Source organism: Caretta caretta, chromosome 4 (assembly GCF_965140235.1).
Source record: "Caretta caretta isolate rCarCar2 chromosome 4, rCarCar1.hap1, whole genome shotgun sequence".
Lineage (NCBI taxonomy): Eukaryota > Metazoa > Chordata > Testudines > Cheloniidae > Caretta > Caretta caretta.
Genome location: NC_134209.1, coordinates 122,311,693 through 122,332,125, shown reverse-complemented (window position 1 = coordinate 122,332,125; position 20,433 = coordinate 122,311,693). Strand labels below are relative to the sequence as shown.

General features: G+C 41.3%; 1 protein-coding gene across 1 annotated transcript in view; it reads right to left on the bottom strand.

Annotated features, from left to right (window-relative positions):
• LDB2 (LIM domain binding 2) overlaps positions 1-18,702 on the bottom strand; it is a 514,758-nt gene extending 496,056 nt beyond the window's left edge. Inside the window, exon 1 of the mRNA XM_048848818.2 lies at positions 18,607-18,702. Within this exon, the coding sequence (XP_048704775.2) occupies positions 18,607-18,626 (20 nt within the window). The 5' untranslated portion in view covers positions 18,627-18,702. The remainder of the gene's footprint in view (positions 1-18,606) is intronic.
• Positions 18,703-20,433: the final 1,731 nt, after the last annotated feature.

Below are 20,433 nucleotides of genomic sequence, written 5' to 3'. Positions count from 1 at the left end.
TTCACCTGCACATCTACCAATGTGATATATGCCATCATGTGCCAGCAATGCCCCTCTGCCATGTACATTGGCCAAACCGGACAGTCTCTACGCAAAAGAATAAATGGACACAAATCTGACATCAGGAATCATAACATTAAAAAACCAGTAGGAGAACACTTCAATCTCTCTGGTCACTCAATAACAGAGCTAAAAGTGGCAATTCTTCAACAGAAAAACTTCAAAACAGACTACAACCTGAAGAAGTGGAATTAATTTGCAAACTGGATAGCATCCGATTAGGCCTGAATAGAGACTGGAAGTGGCTGGGTCATTACAAAACCTGAACTTAATTTCCCCAATACTAATTTCTCCCTACTGTTACTCACACCTTCTTGTCAACTGTCTGTAATGGGCCACTCTCTTACCACTTCAAAAGTTATTTTTCCTCCCTTGGTATCCTGCTGTTAATTGATTTATCTTGTTAGTCTGACCTCACACTTGGTAAAGCAACCCCCATCCTTTCATGTATTTATACCTGCTCCTGTATTTTCACTCCATGCATCTGATGAAGTGGGTTCTAACCCACGAAAGCTTATGCCCAAATAAATTTGTTAGTCTCTAAGGTGCCCCAAGGACTCGTTATTTTTGCTGATACAGACTAACACCCTACCACTCTGAAAATTATAACCCCTGATACTTTTTACAGCTAAAGGGAATTCTCCTGAAATGGTAGACGTATGATTTTTGGAGCCAGAAGGTCCCGGGTTCTATCCCTGTGCTTTCCATGTATAGTTAACTACTTAAAGTAGCTAGTTATCCTGGTGTGTTTTACACATCACACAGATTTGATACCAGGTCAACAAATTCTACAAGGCAGCCAGAAGAAAGGGAAGTGTGTGGCTGATTGTAAATAGACAAAGCAGAATAAGATGCCTGAACTCAAGAAATTTAATTCTATCTGTGACTAATGGTTAGAGCATGATTTTGGGGGTCATATCCTGGGTTCTATTCCCAGATCTACCACTGATTTGCTGTACCCTTGGACAAGTTCAGAAGCACATGTTCTACCTAGCAATAATCAGTTGCTCATTGGGATTTCCTTTATTTGTTTCTTAAATTGAAACAGAGTTTTCTGAACCTGAATAAAGATTGCAGGCTTCTATGGTATCTTTCTTGATAATTAATGAAACAGAGGTCAATATCTACTCTCAGCATAATTTATGTATTTGCTAATTACTATAGATTACATCTGAAGTGAGGTGATCACATACTTGTTAGCTCTAATTGTAACAGGAATAAAACATTAATCATGGCTGAAAAAAATACTGCAAAAGTAGGATAGGCATAAAATAGTTATTTAACTTACGCTAAGAAAGCAACTCTTATGACACAGGTGCCAGTAATCTAGTTCCTTAATGAGTATCAAACCCCGGGAATATTCCCCTTCTACACTACAGTGTTGTTATGATCTAGAGTGTTTAAAGTGGCAGAAATCCCTGGGTGAGGTGGAGGCAGGGCTGGATTTCCAATTAGCCACAGACGTTACGTGCCTAGGGGTGCCGGCGTTCTAGGGGTGCCTAAAAGTGAAAAGTGGGTTAAAAGTTTCATTTTTTACAGAAAACATGAAGATCAGCTGAAGGTGGGGATGTGGGGGAGGTGCTGAAGATGCTGTACCTAGGAACGCGTAAGGTGTAAATCCAGCCCCGGGTGGAGGGGGAAACAATGAAACTTTTAACAAATGAAACATATTATAATTTTGTTAGAATTCCTCCAAAAATGCACATATTTTCCAAAATGAAATACTTGAAACCCTGAGATTCAGGAACACAATAATCAAGCCCTCAGTCTACTAATTAGGTCTACCAGTCATTTACGTCTCCCCTCAGATACGAATAAATTTCACCAGGTTATTTGGTTTTCTGGCATGCTTATTGCTACTTTTCAACCCCCCAAAAAATCAGAATGTGGTGGAAACATGTTGCCGTGATGCTGGCTGAACAGGAGTGAAGGTCTTTTAAAAACTGACAAAACACTGACAACTGTTCTATTTTCCATGATTTTTCCACCACAATTTTCCAACATTTTGGTGCAACACACTGCTTTTCAACTGTAGATCTTTGATTTTAAGTGCTAGAAGAAAAGGAGAAAACTCAGAATTACATTCCATCAGCCATGTTTCAGCCTCTTTTCTTCTTCTGGGCTCAAAGTACAATCTTTGCTTTGGGGTTGGTCAGAGTGGCTAAATTATTGAAGCGGTCCATAGCATCCCTTAATAGTTTTTCGATTTTGTCCTCGTGTGGTTTCCAGTTCTTTGTAATTTAGATCAAGCCAGATTTCCACTTAGACTGTAACAGTAATATGAATTTATAAACTGTCAAGTCCCTCCAAAACTTATTTAGTGTCTTTCTGCAGAGTATCCCGGTTAGTAAAAGGCTTGCCGTGTTTTTAACAAAGTTCTCCTCTGGCTTGGTGCATATTCTAATCAGTTTATGGCAAACTGGATGCAAATGTAAAGACACAATCTTCCTGAGATGTCCAGGGAATATCGCTGGAAAGTTGAGGCAGCGGTCCTCCTTTTTCAATCAATCATGAGGCTGAAGGTGGTCATGGAAGACTATCCAGGGTGAAGGACTGCAATTATTTCTTTAAAATAGTTCATTTTGTGTGGCATCAAAGACAGGTTGGTGGCATAAAAGAAATTCAAGTCTTTGCCTTTTAGTTGTTTTTAGTGGTCTATGCACTGATTAATCTTCACCATTTTGGGGTGTGTCAAAGGCAAGCAGACTGCTTCCTAGGATGAATGAAATTGATGTTGAACAGCTATTAGACGGCCTGGAAGAGAGACAAATCATCACTGTGGCTACATTTCAGTTACAACGCTGGTATCTAAAGTGTCACTTGTAGCATCCTCAAAGTCACCAATATTCTCCTCTTCACAAAGTTTCATTCAGTGAGGCATTCGTTCTTGGACAAGATCATCCCCCATCCTGCTTTCTATTTTGCTACTGAACTTCTGCTTCCATTTTACTTTAGAAGAATCATTGGTTTATGTCCATCCAGCCAATTATTTCTTTCGATTCACTTCCTTCAAGTTTAGGCGTGCTGAGTCAGAAAAAGTCACACACTAATGTCTGGTGATCACTGAACACTGACCACTCGTTTGCAGCTTTCACATATACCACACTCAGAATGAGAAACAGCCACTTAGGGTATGTCTTCATTGCAGAACGAATTTGAATGACTGGCACCCAGATCTCAGCACCCAGGTTAGTCTAGCTGGGTGTGAACAGCCACACCGCAAAGCCTTACCCAAGGTACTGAGCCTTCAGTGGTGCTGCACTCACCTGCGTGTGCCTCCAGGACTTCTTGGGGCATAGCCAATAGTTCTTTGGGCTGCAGTAATCTGAGCTGCTCTCTGCCTCTTTCCCAGTGAACTGTAGAACTTGTCCATCCTCCTAGGTACATGGGAGTGATTATGGGAAGGCATTGGAGACCTATCACCAATGGTGTGGTTTAGCCTGTGCCCTCACTGCGAAGTGGGTGGGTTACCAGCCCAAGGGAAAACCTCACTCAGGCTTTAGCTTACAGCCCAAATGAGAGATGATTTGCTTCATAGAAAGGAGGGTGGCTAGCGGCAATCCCCAAGTAACAGCCCAGGTTAACACTGCAATGAAGACATACCATTAGTGAATTCAACCCTGTCAATACTCAGCTTTATATATAACCATGTTATCAGATGCCCATCCCTCTTTCTAAACATTTCTAGATTATGGCAACCCAATACTTCTCTTTCTTTTAAATGTAATGTGTATATCCAAAATTACAGTTAGATATATCACGCACACACACAAACCTACGTTAAAAGAACATTAAGATTGCAAAGTAAAGTACTCAAAAGCTAGGAAATACCAGAATAAAGATTGCCTGTGCAACCTGAATTCAACACTTCTGTGTATATGAACTATGACAGTCTCTACTTGTTTTTCCACAGGACCCCTCCTGCATTCAGTGCACAGCATGGACAGTGCTCAGTTAATGAGCAGCTGTTCAATATTTTGTTTTTCCTCATTTTTCAATATGTGGCCCCATTCCTGCCTTACTATGCTATTCAAACCCTGATCTGAAGACAGAATTACTAATTTCCTCCTGGACTTTTCTATGCCGCTCACCACTGTCGTAACTGAGGGCTTCACAAACATTATTTTATCTTCATAAAGCCCCTGTAAGTTGGGATGGGGGGATAACTATCCCATTTTACAGGTACAGAACTGAGGCACAGATGGATGAAGGTCAAGAGTAGACACTAATTTTGGGTGCCCAATTTGAGACGCCTGGGACTTGACTTTTCAGAGTACTTAGTATCACAGAGCACTTTATATTCAGGGAACAGCTCTCCTTGACTTCAGCTGTGAGTGCTCAGCACTTCTGCAAACCAGGCCCCAGGGTCTCAAGTCAAGCACCCAGAAAATGAAGGACACACAATTAGTGGCCACCTGTGAAAAGTTTGGTTTAAATGATTTGCCCAGCATCACACAGGAACTCTGTGGCAGAAGCCAGGATAGAATCCAGTTCTCCAGGGCCATCTTGCACCAGCAATGTGAATTCTGGCATTTCCTAACATTTGAGTGCTTGACTTTGACTCCTTCATGATGTTCTTTTAATGTAGCTTATACATGTTTGTATGATTTCCTAGGTTTTAAAAAAGCAAACTGAAAATGTAGACATTCCATTGTGTGGCTGTCATAGTTTCAGGGTAACTGCACCTGTACCCCCCTCCATGGTCCCTGGGAGCATCCAGGTAAAGATTTCTGACTCCCAGCCATCACCTATTTTGGACAGAGATCTGAATCTCACTCCCTTCTCACCAGGGGTTTTAAGGCTGCACAGCTTCCTGGATCACATTATGATATCCCCAGCAAACCAGACTACCTAAACAGTCCTGTGCTTGCACTGTGCTTTCTGTTCTTCAAAACACACAGCTGGGTTTTCCCCTGGGTTACAAGTTTATCTGTCTTGGATCCCGAACCAGAACCATGGCAGGGCAGATCAACCTTTTGATCTTGGGCCTGTGGACCAGGTAATCAGCAGACAAAGACCCTCTCCTCAAGGCATAGCTTCAAAAGGCTGGGTTTTTGCATAACCAGAGATGTGTAACTTGCACTAAGCTCTCCCTAGGGTATTCCCCAGGAAATCCACTTAACACTTCTTGTCCCAAAAGTCCATACTTGTATGGCATATTTTCAGTATAGTTTTTTGAACTCCCATTACAGTGACATCCACATGGTCACCAGTAGGATTGGCACCTTTAGATCCATCACACAGGCCTGTGCCATTTGAACTAAAGGAGTCACTGATAGCAGTAGTAAGTTGTCCTCCTCAATGTGGTACACCACAAGAGGGGCATAGGACACTGCTAGGAGATTTGACAGATATTTGCTGACAGCAGAGGAATGGTGAGACTTGAGGCTCTGGAGGAGTATGTCACTAGTGGGTACAGACTCATAAGAACATAAGAACGGCCATACTGGGTCAGATCAATGATCCATCTAGCCCAGTAGCCTGTCTTCCAATAGTGACCAATGACAGGTGCTTCAGAGAGAATGAATAGAACAGTAATCATCAAGTGATCCATCCCCAGTCGCCCATTCCCAGCTTCTGGAAAACAGAGGCTAAGGACACTTCAGAGCATAGTTTTGCATTCCTGCCCATCCTGGCTAATAGCCATTGATGGATATCCTCCATGAACTTATCTAGTTCTTTTTTTGAACGCTGTTATAGTCTTGGACTTCACAACATCCTCTGGCAAAGAGTTTCACAGGTTGACTATGTGTTGGGTGAAGAAATACTTCCTTTTGTTTGTTTGTTTATTTAAAATAATTAATTTCATTTGGTGACCTCTAGTTCTTGTGTTACAAGAAGGAATAAATAACACTTCCTTATTTGCTTTCTCCACACCAGTCATGATTTTATAGAACTCTATCATATTCCCCCTTAGCTGTCTCTTTTCCAAGCTGAAAAATCCCAGTCTTATTAATCTCTCCTCATATGGCAGACACTCCATACCCCTAATCATTTATGTTGCCCTTTTCTGTACCTTTTCCAATTCCAATATATCTTTTTTTCAGATGTGGGCAAGCAGATCAGCACGCAGTATTCAAGATGTGGGTGTACCAGGGATTTATATAGAGGCAATATGATATTTTCTGTCTTATTATCTAGCCCTTTCCTAATGATTCCAACATTCTATTCTCTTTTTTGACTGCTGCTGCACATTGAGTAGATGTTTTCAGAGAACAATCCACAATGACTCCAAGATCTCTTTCTTGAGTGATAACAGCTAATTTAGACTCCATCATTTTATATGTATAATTTGGATTATGTTGTCTAATGTGCATTACATTTATCAACACTGAATTTCATCTGCCATTTTATTGCCATTCACCTAGTTTTGTGAGAGCCCTTTGTAATTCTTTGCAGTCTGCTTGGGACTTAACTATCTTGAGTAGTTTAGTAATATCTCCAAATTTTGCCACCTCACTGTTTACCCCTTGTTCCAGATCATTTATGAATACATTGAATAGGGCTGCTCCCATTACAGACCCCTGGGGGACACCACTATTTACCATTCTCCATTCTGAAAACTGACCATTTATTCCTATCCTTTGTTTCCTATCTTTTAACTAGTTATTGATCCATGTGAGGACCTTGCCTCTTATCTCATGACAGCTTACTTCGCTTAAGAGCCTTTGGTGAGGGACCTTGTCGAAGGCTTTCTGAAAATCTAAGTACACTATATCCACTGGGCCATCCTGGTCCACATGCTTGTTGACCCGCCTCAAGGAATTCTAGTATTCTAGAGCTCTTGGCCAGGTATGATTTCTCTTTACAAAAACTATGTTGACTCTTCCCCAACAAATTGTGTTCATCTATATGGCTGATAATTCTGTTCTTTACTATAGTTTCAACCAATTTGCCTTATACTGAAGTTAGGCTTACCGGCCTGTAAATGCCAGGATCACCTCTGGAGCCTTTTTAAAAAATGGCATTACATTAGCTATCCTCCAGTCATCTGGTACAGAAGCTGATTTAAATGATACGTTACATATCACAGTTAGTAGTTCTGCAATTCCACATGAGTTTCCTTGAGAACTATTGGGTGAATACTGTCTGGTCCTGGTGACTTAGTATTGTTTAATTTATCAATTTGTTCCAAAACCTCCTCTACTGACATCTCAGTCTGGGACAGTTCCTCAGATTTGTCACCTAAAAAGAGTGGTTCAGGTGTGGGAATCTCCCTCACATCCTCTGCACTGAAGACAGATGCAAAGAATTTATTTAGTTTCTCCACAATGGCCTTATCTTCCTTGGGTGCACCTTTATCATCTCTCTTGTCCAGTGGCCCTAACGATTGTTTAGCAGGCTTCCTTCTTCTGATGTACTTAAAAAAATTTTGCTGTTACTTTTTGAGTTATTGGCTAGCTGTTGTTCAAATTCTTATTTGGCCTTCCTATTTCTGTTTTTTACATTTCACTTGCCAGAGTTTATGTTCCTTTCTATTTTCCTCAGTAGGATTTAACTTCCACTTTTTAAAGGATGCCTTTTTGCCTCTAACCACTTCTTTTACTTTGTTGTTTAATCCCGGTGGCACATTTTTGGTCCTTCTATTATGTTTTTTAATTTGGGGTATACATTTAAATTCAGCCTCTATGATGGTGTCTTTAAAAAGTTTCCATGCATCTTGCAGTGATTTCACTTTTGGCACTGTATCTTTTAATTTCTGTTTAACTAACTTCCTCATTTTTGTGTAGTTCCCCTTTCTGAAATTAAATGTTACTGCGGTGGGCTGCTTTGGTGTTTTTCCCCCCACAGGGATAGTAAATTTTATTATGTTATGGTCACTATTTCCAAGTAGTTCAGCTATATTCACCTCTTGGACCAGATCCTGTGCTCCATTTAGGACTAAAGCAAGAATTGCCTCTCCTGTTGTGGGTTCCAGGACTAGCTTCTCCAAGAAGCAGTCATTTAAGGTATCAAGAAACTTTATCTCTGCATCGCGTCCTGAGGTGACATGTACCCCATCAATATGAGAAAACAAAAAATATATCAGAAGGACAGAACAGGTCTTACTGGTGGGGAAGTGGCTCTATATGTGAAAGAAAGCGCAGAGGCAAATGAAGTAAAAAGCTTAAATGAACCAAACTGTACCATAGAATCTCTATGGATAGTAATTCCATGCTTGAATAATAAGAAATATAGCAGTAGGGATGTACTACCAGCCACCTGACCAGGATGGTGATAGTGACTGTGAAATGCTCAGCGAGATTAGAGAGGCTATAAAAATAAAAAAACTCAATAATAATGGGGGATTTCAATTATCCTCATATTGATGGGTTCCATTCTCTTTACCTAGTCTCCATTCTTCAGGCTTCTCATCCTTGTCCCAGTCTCCTTGCCCAGCAAGACCCAGTTTCACCCTTCCAAATTCCTTATTCCATTCCCAGTTCCCCTCACCCATCCCAGCTTCTTCCCCCATCTCCTTGACCTACCAGTCCCCATTGTCCCTCCACTCTCAAGCTACTCAATCAGCTCTGTTCCTCTCCCCCTCAGCATATTCCTCCCCATGCCAACTCACTGGCTCTCAATCCCAGTCTCCTTGCCTAGTCAGTCCCAAAGCACTACCCCCAGATTTCTCATCCAATTTCTGTCTCCTAGTCCCCAAACCCATCCCCAACTATTCCTTCCCAGCTCCCAGTCTCCTAACACAGCCATTCACAGTCCCCTTCCGGTGGATCCCAGTCTCCTTGTCCAGCCAGGCCCAGTGTCCCCAACCCCAACTCCCAGTCCCAGTTTTCCTTCCCCCACCAGTCTCCAGCCTTAGTTTCCACCCCCATCTCTCCTAATTCCTTGTCCCAATCTATTCCCTCCAACCCTCCCTCACCCCTCAAGTCCAGCTCTTGTCCCTTTTGCATTGGAATCAGGAAACTTCCTCTTCCATTCTGCCAGGGCCCAGAGGGTGGGGACGAGGGTGTCAATGCGAACACAGGGAGACAGGCTCCCTGCTTTCAGTTCAGGTGCCTGGACTCAGTCCTGGCACAGACTGTAGCCGCCCACAGCTACAATTGCAGGGATAGTCCTGATCAGCCCCGAGCAGGCAGCTATCCATTGCCGACAGCATCTTCAGGGAATTTGACTGCTAAATACTAAGAATTCTGTACTCAGCATCTGTTAACTGTGTTTTTTCAAAGGCTGATAATTTGGCCAAATTTGACAGATTTCCATAGGTATAATAAAAGGCACATCCCTAACACAAAAGCCACCTGCCAGCCAAACTTTAAGTCCCTGCTTCAAAGCATGGGGGCTGTAGAGCTTTTCAAAGAAACGGTCACCAGAATTTCACATTGACAACTTATTTTCCCTAGTCTTATTTTTGGAAATATCTAAACCATTCTGGCTGATTTTTTTCCCCAGAAAGTTCAGCCTAGAGCAGACACCCAGTAGAGAAAATTTCAACCCAAATGGTTTAAATTTAGCAAAGTTTTAAGCAACTAGAAACAGGATCTTAAGTGTTGGGTACCCTTAATAGTAGGCAAGGCTACAGAGCTGGCAAAATCAAAATTGTCAACAATTTCCTACAGGAGGGCCTAGTATCAGGATCTCTCAGATGAGTGATTGTTAGGCCCTTGCTCAAGAAACCATCCTTTGCACTGACAATCTCAGTCCCTCACAATCTCTAACCTTTCTTGGGGAAAGATTATGACAAAGGGACTTTTGTGGCATTATCTAGTCTTGAACCTTTGATTGGTTTTGAAGGCAAGTTGATCATCTGACCCAAGGACTACCTGGGGTCCATTAGGTTCTATAACTTCACCTCTTTTCTCACGGTATGTATGCAAAGCCACTAGGAGAGAGAGTAAAGTTTTGGGATGCTGTGACGGCAATATATCAATGTTTGTCCTTTTCATCAGATCCAAATGATAGTCCCTGTTCTTCCCTTTTTTCAATTGTCTAGCCATAATTACAGCTTGGATGAGAACTAACTGTCTGATGCTCAATCTACATAAATCATAAGTGGTGTACTGGACTGGGGAAAACATTGAGAGGAGATAATAGAGCTGATGTCTGCGCCTTTTGCAAGGAGGTTGTGACCTTTCCTTTCAAACCTGGGTCTCACTGCAGCAATCCATGCCTTTGTCACTTCTGGAATGGCTTATCACTATGAGCTACTCTTGAAGTTCACTAGTAACTTCTGCTAGTGCAGCCGTCCTGCTTAGTATAACTTCTCACATAGGTCATAGGGCATTTGTACTTCACAAGACTGTAGTGGCTTTGAATTTGTGGGTATAAGTTGCTGGCTTTGATCCATAAAGCCCATATGGTATGGATCCTGGCCGTTTTAGAGACAGACAGATACTTTATGATCCATCCACATAGTTGAGATGAAGTGAGATGTTCATGCTTACAGTCCCTAGATTTAAATAACTGGCTTTGACCCTAAAATTTGCTTCACTCATTGGTCTGAGAGGGCTGAAACTTGTTGTTCTTTAGAATATGGGCTTTTGCCTGAGGGGTTTTGTCCCCCCCCCCCCCCGCCCCCTCTCCCCGCCTCCCATGTCCTGGCAAATTTTGAGTTAACCTTGGTTTATTTGACATGGGCTTTAATTCATGTGCTTTTTATCACTTGTGTAAACTCACAGATTGCAACAGGTGCAATTAAAAAAATACAAATACAGAAAAAACACCAACATTTTATTTAAAAAACTTCTTGCTAAAAAGCCAAGGCAGCTCAAACAGTGAAATCTGCCTTGTATGCTTCCAAATAGTGTCCTCATGTGCTTCCCTTTTAAATTATTATTTTGACTCTTCTATTTTTATTTCCATTATAAGCAGTAAGATCATGATAAATCTTTGTCTACTTGTTCGAAATAACTTCCCCTATGAGAACAGTAATCTTCACTTTTAACCTCCTTGCTTTAGAAAACATTCACTTTATGAAAACAGAGAAAATTAACGTTTCCTTGACTTTGTCAGGTGGTGCTTTTCTTAGTTCAAACCTGTGGGAGCGATGTTTCAAACCTGGAAAGAAAGAGGATGGGGCTTTTCCAGATCGATGTAATATTTACACAGTGCAATCACAGATAGTCATTGAACTTAACTGCCTCTTTATCCACTGCATAGTAGCACAGCAGCACGTAGTTCAATACAACGCAGATGCAAACAGCTTGGATGAGGAAAAGTCAAATCTGAATGAGGAGGAGTCCTGAGTGCCCAGATTTACCTAGCACAATTTAAGAAAAGCACATTATGTACCTGAATAATATGCCTGATGTTGCATACTGGCTCCCAAGTCCTAAATGTCATGCCTTTGATTCTTTGTGAAACCGATTTGATTTGTTATGCAACATTCATTTAGAGCCCCCTCTATATTTCTCTTTTCTCCCCCGCTTTTTGTTTTATTTCTTGATTAGAGACAGATGGGGGGAAAAAACATTTTGAAAACAGTTTCTTGCAAGTAAAAGTTGTAACAGATATTTTTGAAACAGCTCTAGTACTGATTATTTTCATCTGCCTACGTCATTCAGTGTAGAACCCTTTCTCAAAGACACAGAAACAATAAGCAAAGGAAAATGGTAATAAAAGCCATGACACTGAAGTCACAAAAATCAGCCCATCTAACTTAATCAGGAAAAAGCTTCCAATGAACTTCATCTTCTGTGGAAAGAGGTTTAGAGAAAATGTAGTAGAAAAATCAGAGATGAGAGTGAAGCCAGCAGGAGTTGAGGGAAGCATTGGAGACTTCACAAACATGGTGTTTGAGTATTCACAATGTGATGGCCATACCTAAGGGTCTTGAAAATTGGCTGGTTAACTATTTAGTTTGTGTAAGAACTAGGCAAGACTGATTTATTACAGTTCAACTGTGTTAGCATCCATTTAGCTCTTGAGTTTATGATAACAAAACCAAGCCATACCAATTGACAGAAAAAATAGAAATCTAAGCACAAAGAAAATCCCTGGAACCCGTATATTTGGGAGTCTCCAGAATCAATATTGAAAGAAAAACTTTCTGCCAGTCTGCCACAGAACTCAGAACTGGAATTCCATGGAACCCATGGGGCATTGCATATGATTTAGATCCAGCTTGCCACAGAGTACACAGAGCATTGGGTAAGGGTCGGTTTCCTGTTAAGGCAACGCAACTACCATCTCTTACCACAGGCAGCTTTGCTGTAACATCATGTGTCAGAGGTAACAGAAGTAAGGTCAACCCATAGCAAATGATGCCTTTGCAATACTGTTTCCTCTGGAAATCACTTACAGATAAGTGACCCAATGCAAGATCCCGAGAGAATTCCAAGCAGCATATGGCTAAATTTTGCATTGTCCCTGGCCAAGCATATTATTGGTGCTCAATAGATAGTCATGTCTGGGGATTTTTTTTAAAGTGTGCTCGTAGCAACTATCCCTAAGTATGATTTGAATGTTAACAGGAAGCTTTCCTAATCTCCCCTCCCCCAAAAAATACAGTTTGCAAACTGATATTGATAGCCAGGTTTCACTTTGCATTGATACAGTCTAATGTCTGAATTCTTTATAATCCACATCCAGATGTGTATTGAGCTGAGCCATCTGTTCCATCTGAGGCACAAAAGAGATCACATAAAATGAACTCAAACCCCAACTCTGGTTCTGAATAGGTGGACAAATAATCATGTCTACAATAAAACAGAAGTTATTTTGTACAGTGTATTGGTGTGGATGGCACTTTACAGACAACTGAGAAAACAAGGTCCCTGATCCGAAGAGCTAGCAGCCTAACTGAGAAAGAATCATGATCAAATCATGACAAATGATTGGGGAGGGAGGCTAACAGCAGAAAGCAAGGCAAAAGGCAAAACTGCTCTAGAGAGATTGCTATTTACAAGAGGATGTGCTGTGGGTCTGAGATTTTTCAATCTGACATGTAGATGTTTGTTTGGCCTTTACTTTCCATGTGTAGACACAGGTGAGAAAGGGATTATTATTATTTGTAAGGCTACATTTTAGTCATGGATATTTTTAGTAAAAGTCATGGACAGGTCACAGTCAATAAACAAAAATTCATGCCCGTGACCTGTCCATGGCTTGTACTACAAATACCTTTGACTAAATCTTGGAGGGGGGGCGCTGCTGGGGGGCACCAGGGGAGCTACTGCTACAGGAGGAGCCGGCAGGCTTCTGCTGGGGGGAGGAGCTGGGGCCAGTGGCCCCAGCTGCCGGGGGCTGCCAACAGCAGCTGCTCCAGCTACCCCTGGGACCGCTGGTCAGGCGGTCCCTGGGGCCAGCTGCACCAACTGCTGCATGGACGGTCCCCGGGGCCAGCTGCACCAGCTTCTGCTTGGGCACCTTGGGGTCAGCCAGACTGGCCACTGCAGAAGTCCCAGAGGTTGCGGAAAGTCATGGAATCTGCTACTTCTGTGGCCTCTGTGACAGACATGGATCCCTAATTATTTGTATTATCGAAGCACATAGAATTCCCAGTCATGGACCAGGAGCCCATTGTGCTAGGCATTCTATAGACAGTGCCCAAAAGAGCTATCAGGATTGTACCAGAGCAAAGATTAAGAAGGGGAGGCAAGTTGAAAGAAATGATTTTTTTACTGGCAAATTGCAAGAAATGTCATTGTAGGCAGAAGGGATAGCATGGAAATAGGCATCAAATCATGTGTCAAAGCAGAAGACAAAGGAGGGTGGTCAGGTAAGAGGTATGGGTGGAACATAGAGTATGAAATGGGGAATGAGAGAAGAGATGTGGATGTAAGCCTGGAGCAGAGTTATGCAGAGCATTGAGTGTCGGGATGAGGAGTGAACTTAATGCAAAAAGGGATACGGTGCCAGTGAAGGGTCTTTTGGAGTGGATACTGACCTTGTCAGACAGGCAGGAAAGGAAGAGAATTGTAAGACAGTGATAGCAAAGCCTGTGGTGCAATCTGACAACTGAGCAGTGACTTCAGCTGCTCATCGCTGTTGGAGGAAGAGTGCAGAAGGGTATGACTGCTGGGAGTGCTGTCAGAGAACTTGTCCCTAGTGGTATAGAAGGGTTGTGGCAGATTGGGGTGGTGTCTACTCCACGGATATTTCCTCTGATCATCCACTTGCCTGACAGTTTTCCCCTCTTCCTACCACCCCCTCTCCCAGCTCTCTCTCTGGGGAGATTCAAATTTTGGTCTTGGATGATACAAACTCTAGAATATCTAGAATCTAAAATAAAGGCAGATGACAAGTAACAATGTATCTAGGATGCTCTGCATCCTAGTACAAATGCAAGTGGATCCCAAGTTCATTCAAGATGGGCAAGAGTCACAGTTGGGCTAGAAGTGATCACTATGTGGTGGCAGGTCAGACATCTCCTAGAACCTATGCAGGCTGGCTCTTGCCCTCCCTTTCTGCTGGCCACCACTGCAATAGACAAATGTCCTCCTCAAACCCTGGGTATGCAGGAAGCACATGCACAGCATAGTACTTCACTCCGTGTTGATAACTTTCCAGTTTTCTCCTCCAACATCAATTCACTGATATCCAGTTCAATTATAGGTTCAAATTACTGAGCCAATTAAACTCAAATTTACACCAGTACAATCCCACCCCCATCAATGGAGTGGTACCAGTGTAGACAAGAGAAGAACTGAAATGATTTTGTCCCTCTGAGCAGTGATCTCTACTACCTATCTGGAATTTCTATTACTATAACCTCCAAAGACTTTCTTTATCTGGAGGTTTTAATAGTGAGGCTCTACTAGAAGTGACTACATGAAAGTAGTCGCACTCTCTTACTCACGGGATCTGGAATTGTATGTATTCAGAACAATATCTGATGAATGAGACTAACATACCTTTTTACTGCTTTGTATTTATTTGTTTTGTTATTAAGCTAAAATGAAAAAGCACCCATTCAATTACCTATAAAAATACACTCATAATCTATTTAAAATACACTAATAAAGACATGTCCATTACCCCAGATCATAATAAATAACCCAGCAACAAAATAAATACAACAAGAATTAGCTGGCTTCCTCATATAGCCCTCAGAATCCTACACCACCGCTACTAAATCTCCATCTCCTCGTGGGCAAGGGGAGAAAAAGTGAGTCTTTTTACTCTTATTAGCCATGTTGCCTCTAAAGTGCCATTGGAGAGGGAGCTGGATTCTATTCTGTTCCTTTGCAAATAAAATATTAACTAAATTTCAATTGTAAGGGCAAATTTTTCTCTCAGTTAAAACTATGCAAACCCGTTGCCTTTGTAAGCAGAGTCAGAATGAGCTCTACCTTGACATCTGGTGGTGAGCTGTGGAAAAGGACTTCAGTGGCTGATCTCGTTTGCCTGGGCACACCCACCCAACCTAGCCTGATGGGACTGCTTGCCAAATGGTCGCTTTGGCTGCTGTGGGATCCCCAGTCTCTTTGTTACTGGGGCAGAAGTAGTAAAGGGTTGTTATCCTGGTTATGGAATCAAGGACAGTAGAACTGTACTTGGCATTTTATGATGGAGGGACTCACCCTCAACTAAGTAGCACTCGCTAGGCAAGGGACATGGGTTCCAGAGCCCAGTGAACTGAGAGAGGCTGGGGATAGATATGTGTACCTGGTAGTGTGGGACCCAAACATCACTTTGACCTCTGCACTGTGTAATAACAGAGCTAATTTTGACTCCATGAGGAGTCTTGTTACATGTTGTAGAGCTGATACCTAGGTCTAAGCATTAGACCAAGAGGCACGGCTAGCAGGGCGGCTGGTGGAGAGGCTCAGCTGGTGGTGAAGACTGCGGCAGAACGCCACGGAGAGGTGTGGCAAGTGGCCTTTGATCTAGGCAGTGGAGCATGTAAGATGCCCTCATACCTCCCCCCACTTCCACCCAGGCTGGGAGGTAAACTCTGCAGATGAAATTCTGAACTCTGGGGCTGCACTGTCCAAGGACAGAAACTGTGGGTGAGGCGATTGTGGGTTGTTGGACTTAAGACCCTGAGGGGAAAAGGACACTGCCAGACTTACTTGGGGGTGGGTCTTTTGCTCATGGTTTATGTTATGAATCCTGTTTGTGGTGTTTCCCCAACATAGTGCTGCATTGTTTCCCTCCTTTATTAAAAGGCTTTTGCAACACTCAGACTCTGTGCTTGCAAGAGGGGAAGTATTGCCCCTCAGAGGCACCCACGGGGGTAGTATGTAATTGTCCTAGGTCACTGGATGGGGGCTTGAGCTGGTTTTGCACTGTGTTATTGAAATGGAACCCCTAGATACTGAACCCGGCCCTTGTTGCTGCCAACTCTGATGGCAGAAGGGTTACACCTTCATGGGGTAGCAATGATGTGACTAAAGGCAAAACTTGGTTTTGCAAAATCTTTTTTACTGTGTTACTGTTACTGTGGTACATGGGAAAAAAACATGTAGCTTGACTGACATAGCCCAGGTTGAATTTGCACAGCTAGGAAAAGCATTTTTACTTGTAAATGGAGCAAGCTGGCTCTGGCAATCCCAGAGGCCCATAAACACCCAACCATGAACACAGAACTCCACAGTATGTTTCATACAGTCACTTTTCAAAGTAGAACCACACTTTACTATTAAAAATCAGGCCTAAAAAGATACCATTTCTGTGTAACTTGACCTCTCATTTTACATATTTAAAAGATATTATCGCTGAAAAAATATGACTTACAAAAGATAAAACGCTCTGTATTAAACTGACAGAGTTCCATAATACACTGTTATACATTTTTAAAATATTATGCCTATGATGGACATGTTCAAATATTAAAGGGTACATGGATGCAATTCATAACCAAATATTACAAACTGCTGGTTATTTATTACCAAATGTCCTATGATAATCCTCCAGGGACTTACTAGTGGAAATGGTCACACTCAGAGAAATGAAGAATTAATCTTTTATTGGCAAGCAGCTGCTGGACTATTGGTAGGTTCTCATTAGAAAAAGAAAAATAGCCCAGTATTAGTAGGGTAGTTCCAAAAAATATGGAAGTTTATTATGGAAATATTAAGGCATCAAGCGTATACCCAGCAAAATAGATAGAGGATAAGTAGACATTTTGCTACTTGGTTATCATTTATTTAATACTCAGACAGAATACACCAAACAAGAATCATATTTGATGAACGTTTTTGAATATTAAGTTTGAGATACATGCCTGCATTAATAAACATGACTAAAGAAATTTCTGATGCTTGGCTAGTGATAATTTGTAAACCTGTTAAAACTTCCTATATAAACAATTAAGACAGTTAACTGATAACTTCCTATATAAACAGTTAGAATTTTAAAAGTTTATACAGCCTGTAGTTGCAAAATCTTACACTCAGATGTTCTGTGTAGTTACTTAGAAGGCCCCCAACACTGCAGTATCTGACTGCCTAGGAAGTATTTAAAAATCAACGCTTATAGTGACCATCTCTCCCTCTTTCTTCCTTCCCTTCACGTAGCTTGATTCATGTGTAAGAATTTGTTTATGTTCATGTGTCAATGAGTGGGTGTGCTGTGTGTCTGAGTGTGTGAAGAAACTGGAGGAAAGGCAAGTCAAAGAAGGGAGCTTCTGAACATACTGAGATCAGTGGTCATCTCATTGCTTGTGGGAGCGAGTTTCCTAATCCAGATCCAGCACCTCTGAAAGTTCTGTCTCAGGCACACACAAACCTCCCAGCCCTTCCTTCAGAACTATCATACACCACCCTACTGAACTGAGTTTTGCTGAGAGTGGGTCGGTAGGACCCTCAATCTAGGATAAGTTAGATTCACTCTAGCCTTTATTCAGGGGAAATGGCAACATTTCTCTCTGATGGTCTTTTTATCAGGCCACATTAATAAGAGTTTGAGTATCTAAAGATTGGAACAGTCAACAAGGTTCTTACCCTTGATGCTTTATACGTGAAATATCAACAATGCTCCATGAATCCAAAAGGGAAAACACTACCTCCCTTAAACAAAACATTTAAAACACTTCCAGTGTCCCCATATGTCATCTTGCCTTGCACTGGTCTTGGTGAAAATACAACAGCACACACTAGCTAATCTACTAGTCTAAAATCATGATCCATGAGGTTGTGTCTCACATGCTTGCTTGTCTGTCTGTCTCTCTCACACACACACACTCTTTATACACTCTCATGTGTAAAGACTCCCTGGGTAATGTCACAGACACACATCTTTATTTTAGAAACATGAATATATTAAATGCCATTTTGTTTCCAGTTAACCTCATTCAAGATAAAGCCTCTCTCCTCTCTAACTTTGATTGGTTCGCTGTCATATATAACCCATCTCAACTTCATTTCTTTTGATTTATTTGATGTATTCTATGCCATTCTCTCTTCACCTGTATATATATACATACATGTATTAATGCTCATGTTATAGCCACTGCTGTGACTGCATTATTATAACATTATTTTGTTTGCAGTAAACTCCCTGTTGTGTCTCTGGTGTTCTGTGATTAGGACCATTCAGACACACAGTTTGGTTATGGTTCATTTGATCAACTTATAACAGATTATTTTCAATGGCTACATTTTTATTCCATGCTTTTGCCGTTGAATACAAAATGAAGATAATGGAGGAGAAAACATTACTTACCCTGCATCTCGGTCTAACATATTGCCAGGATCATACAGGAGGGCAGCAGAGATATCAGGAAGATGTTGTGGAGAGAGGAACTTGAGAGACTTTATAGGACAATATCCTAGGAAGAAATGACAAGCCAGTACCCACGTTTACCGTTTCTAAATCTGAGCATTGATTCTGCTTTCATAAGTGGCTTTCATCAAATGCAAATCACAAGCTTGGCATCTGCTTGAGTAACCAGGCAGCCCTGTCCCCCTTGAAGGGGAACAAAAGCCATCGAATCAAAGGGTTTTAAAAGGACGGCAAACTTATTGTAAGCAAAGGAAGGTTAAAAGTCTGCCAGGCTAAAGTATACCTCTCATAAACCCCAGCGATGAAGCCACACTTATCTTTATAATTCTGTGCAGGAAAAACTTACACACATTTAAAGCATGACAAAAGCACCTAAACAAAAAAAGTGATAGATTCATTTGATTCCTCCTCACATACCTCCTCCCCAAGTCCCTGCCAAAAGTTCCACTATGCTATTTTACTCAAATAATAAAATCTTAATTCCATATTTCTTTTTTCAATACCCCAAGATTCTGACAACCCAGCTGTGACCCTCTCCACCCCTGCTATCCTGTTAGGACTCACTTTTGTTCTTGCTGCAATCAATGACAATATTTCCCTTTGAGAGGAGGCGTAAAGGCTGCCACTCCTGCCAAACATGGTATTTTTATGATCTGACCGATTTTCTCTAAGGTGTTTTATAAATATATTAGGAACAAAAAGAATCCTGACAATAGTATTTGTCCATTACTAGATGGAAATGGTAGAATTATCAATAACAATGCAGAAAAGGCAGAAACGTTCAATAAATGTTTCTGTTCTTATCTGGGGAAAAAACAGATTGTATAGTCTCATCATATGGTGATGATCACATTCTTTCCATTCTACTCCTATCTTTGGAGGGTGTTAAACAGATCTACTAAAGTTAGACATTTTTAAATCTAAAGGTCCAGATAACTTGTATCCGAGAGTTTTAAAAGAGTTGACTGAAGAGCTCTGTTAAAGCTGATTTTCAATAAGTCTTGGAGCACTGGGGAAGTTCCAGAAGATTGGAGGAAAGCTAATGTAGTGCCAATATTTAAAAAGGGTAAACGGGATAACCCGGGTAATTATAGGTCTGATGTCAGTCCTAGGCAAGATAATAGAACAACTAATACAGGACTTGATTAATAAACAATTAAAGGATGGTAATGTAATAAATCCAAATCGATATAGATTATGGAAAGTAGATCCTGTCAAACTAACTTGGTACTTTTTTAATGAGATTACGGGTTTGGTTAATAAAGGTAATAATGTTGCTGTAATATACTCAGACTTCTGTAAGGTGTTTAACTTGACACTGCACAACAGTTTGATTAAAAACCAGAACAATATAAAATTAATGTGGCACACCGTAAAAACTGGCTAATTGATAGGTTTCAAAATGTAATTGTAATGGGGACTCATCATCGAGCAAGCGTGTTTCCAGTTGGGTTCTACAGGGATTGATTCTTGGCCCTACACCATTTAACAATGCAATGACTCTGAAAAAGAATTGGAGGTCATGGTGGATAATCAGCTCAACATGAGCTCCCAGTGAGATGTTGTAGCCAAAAGAACTAATGCAATCCTGGGATGCATAAACAGGAGAATCTCAAGTAGAAGCAGAGAGGTTATTTTACCTCTATATGTGACACCTGTTGGAATATTGTGTCCAGTTCTGGTGCCCACAATTCAAGAAGAATGTTGATAAACTGGAGAGGGTTCAGAGAAGAGCCACGAGAATGATTAAAGGATTAAAAAAGATGC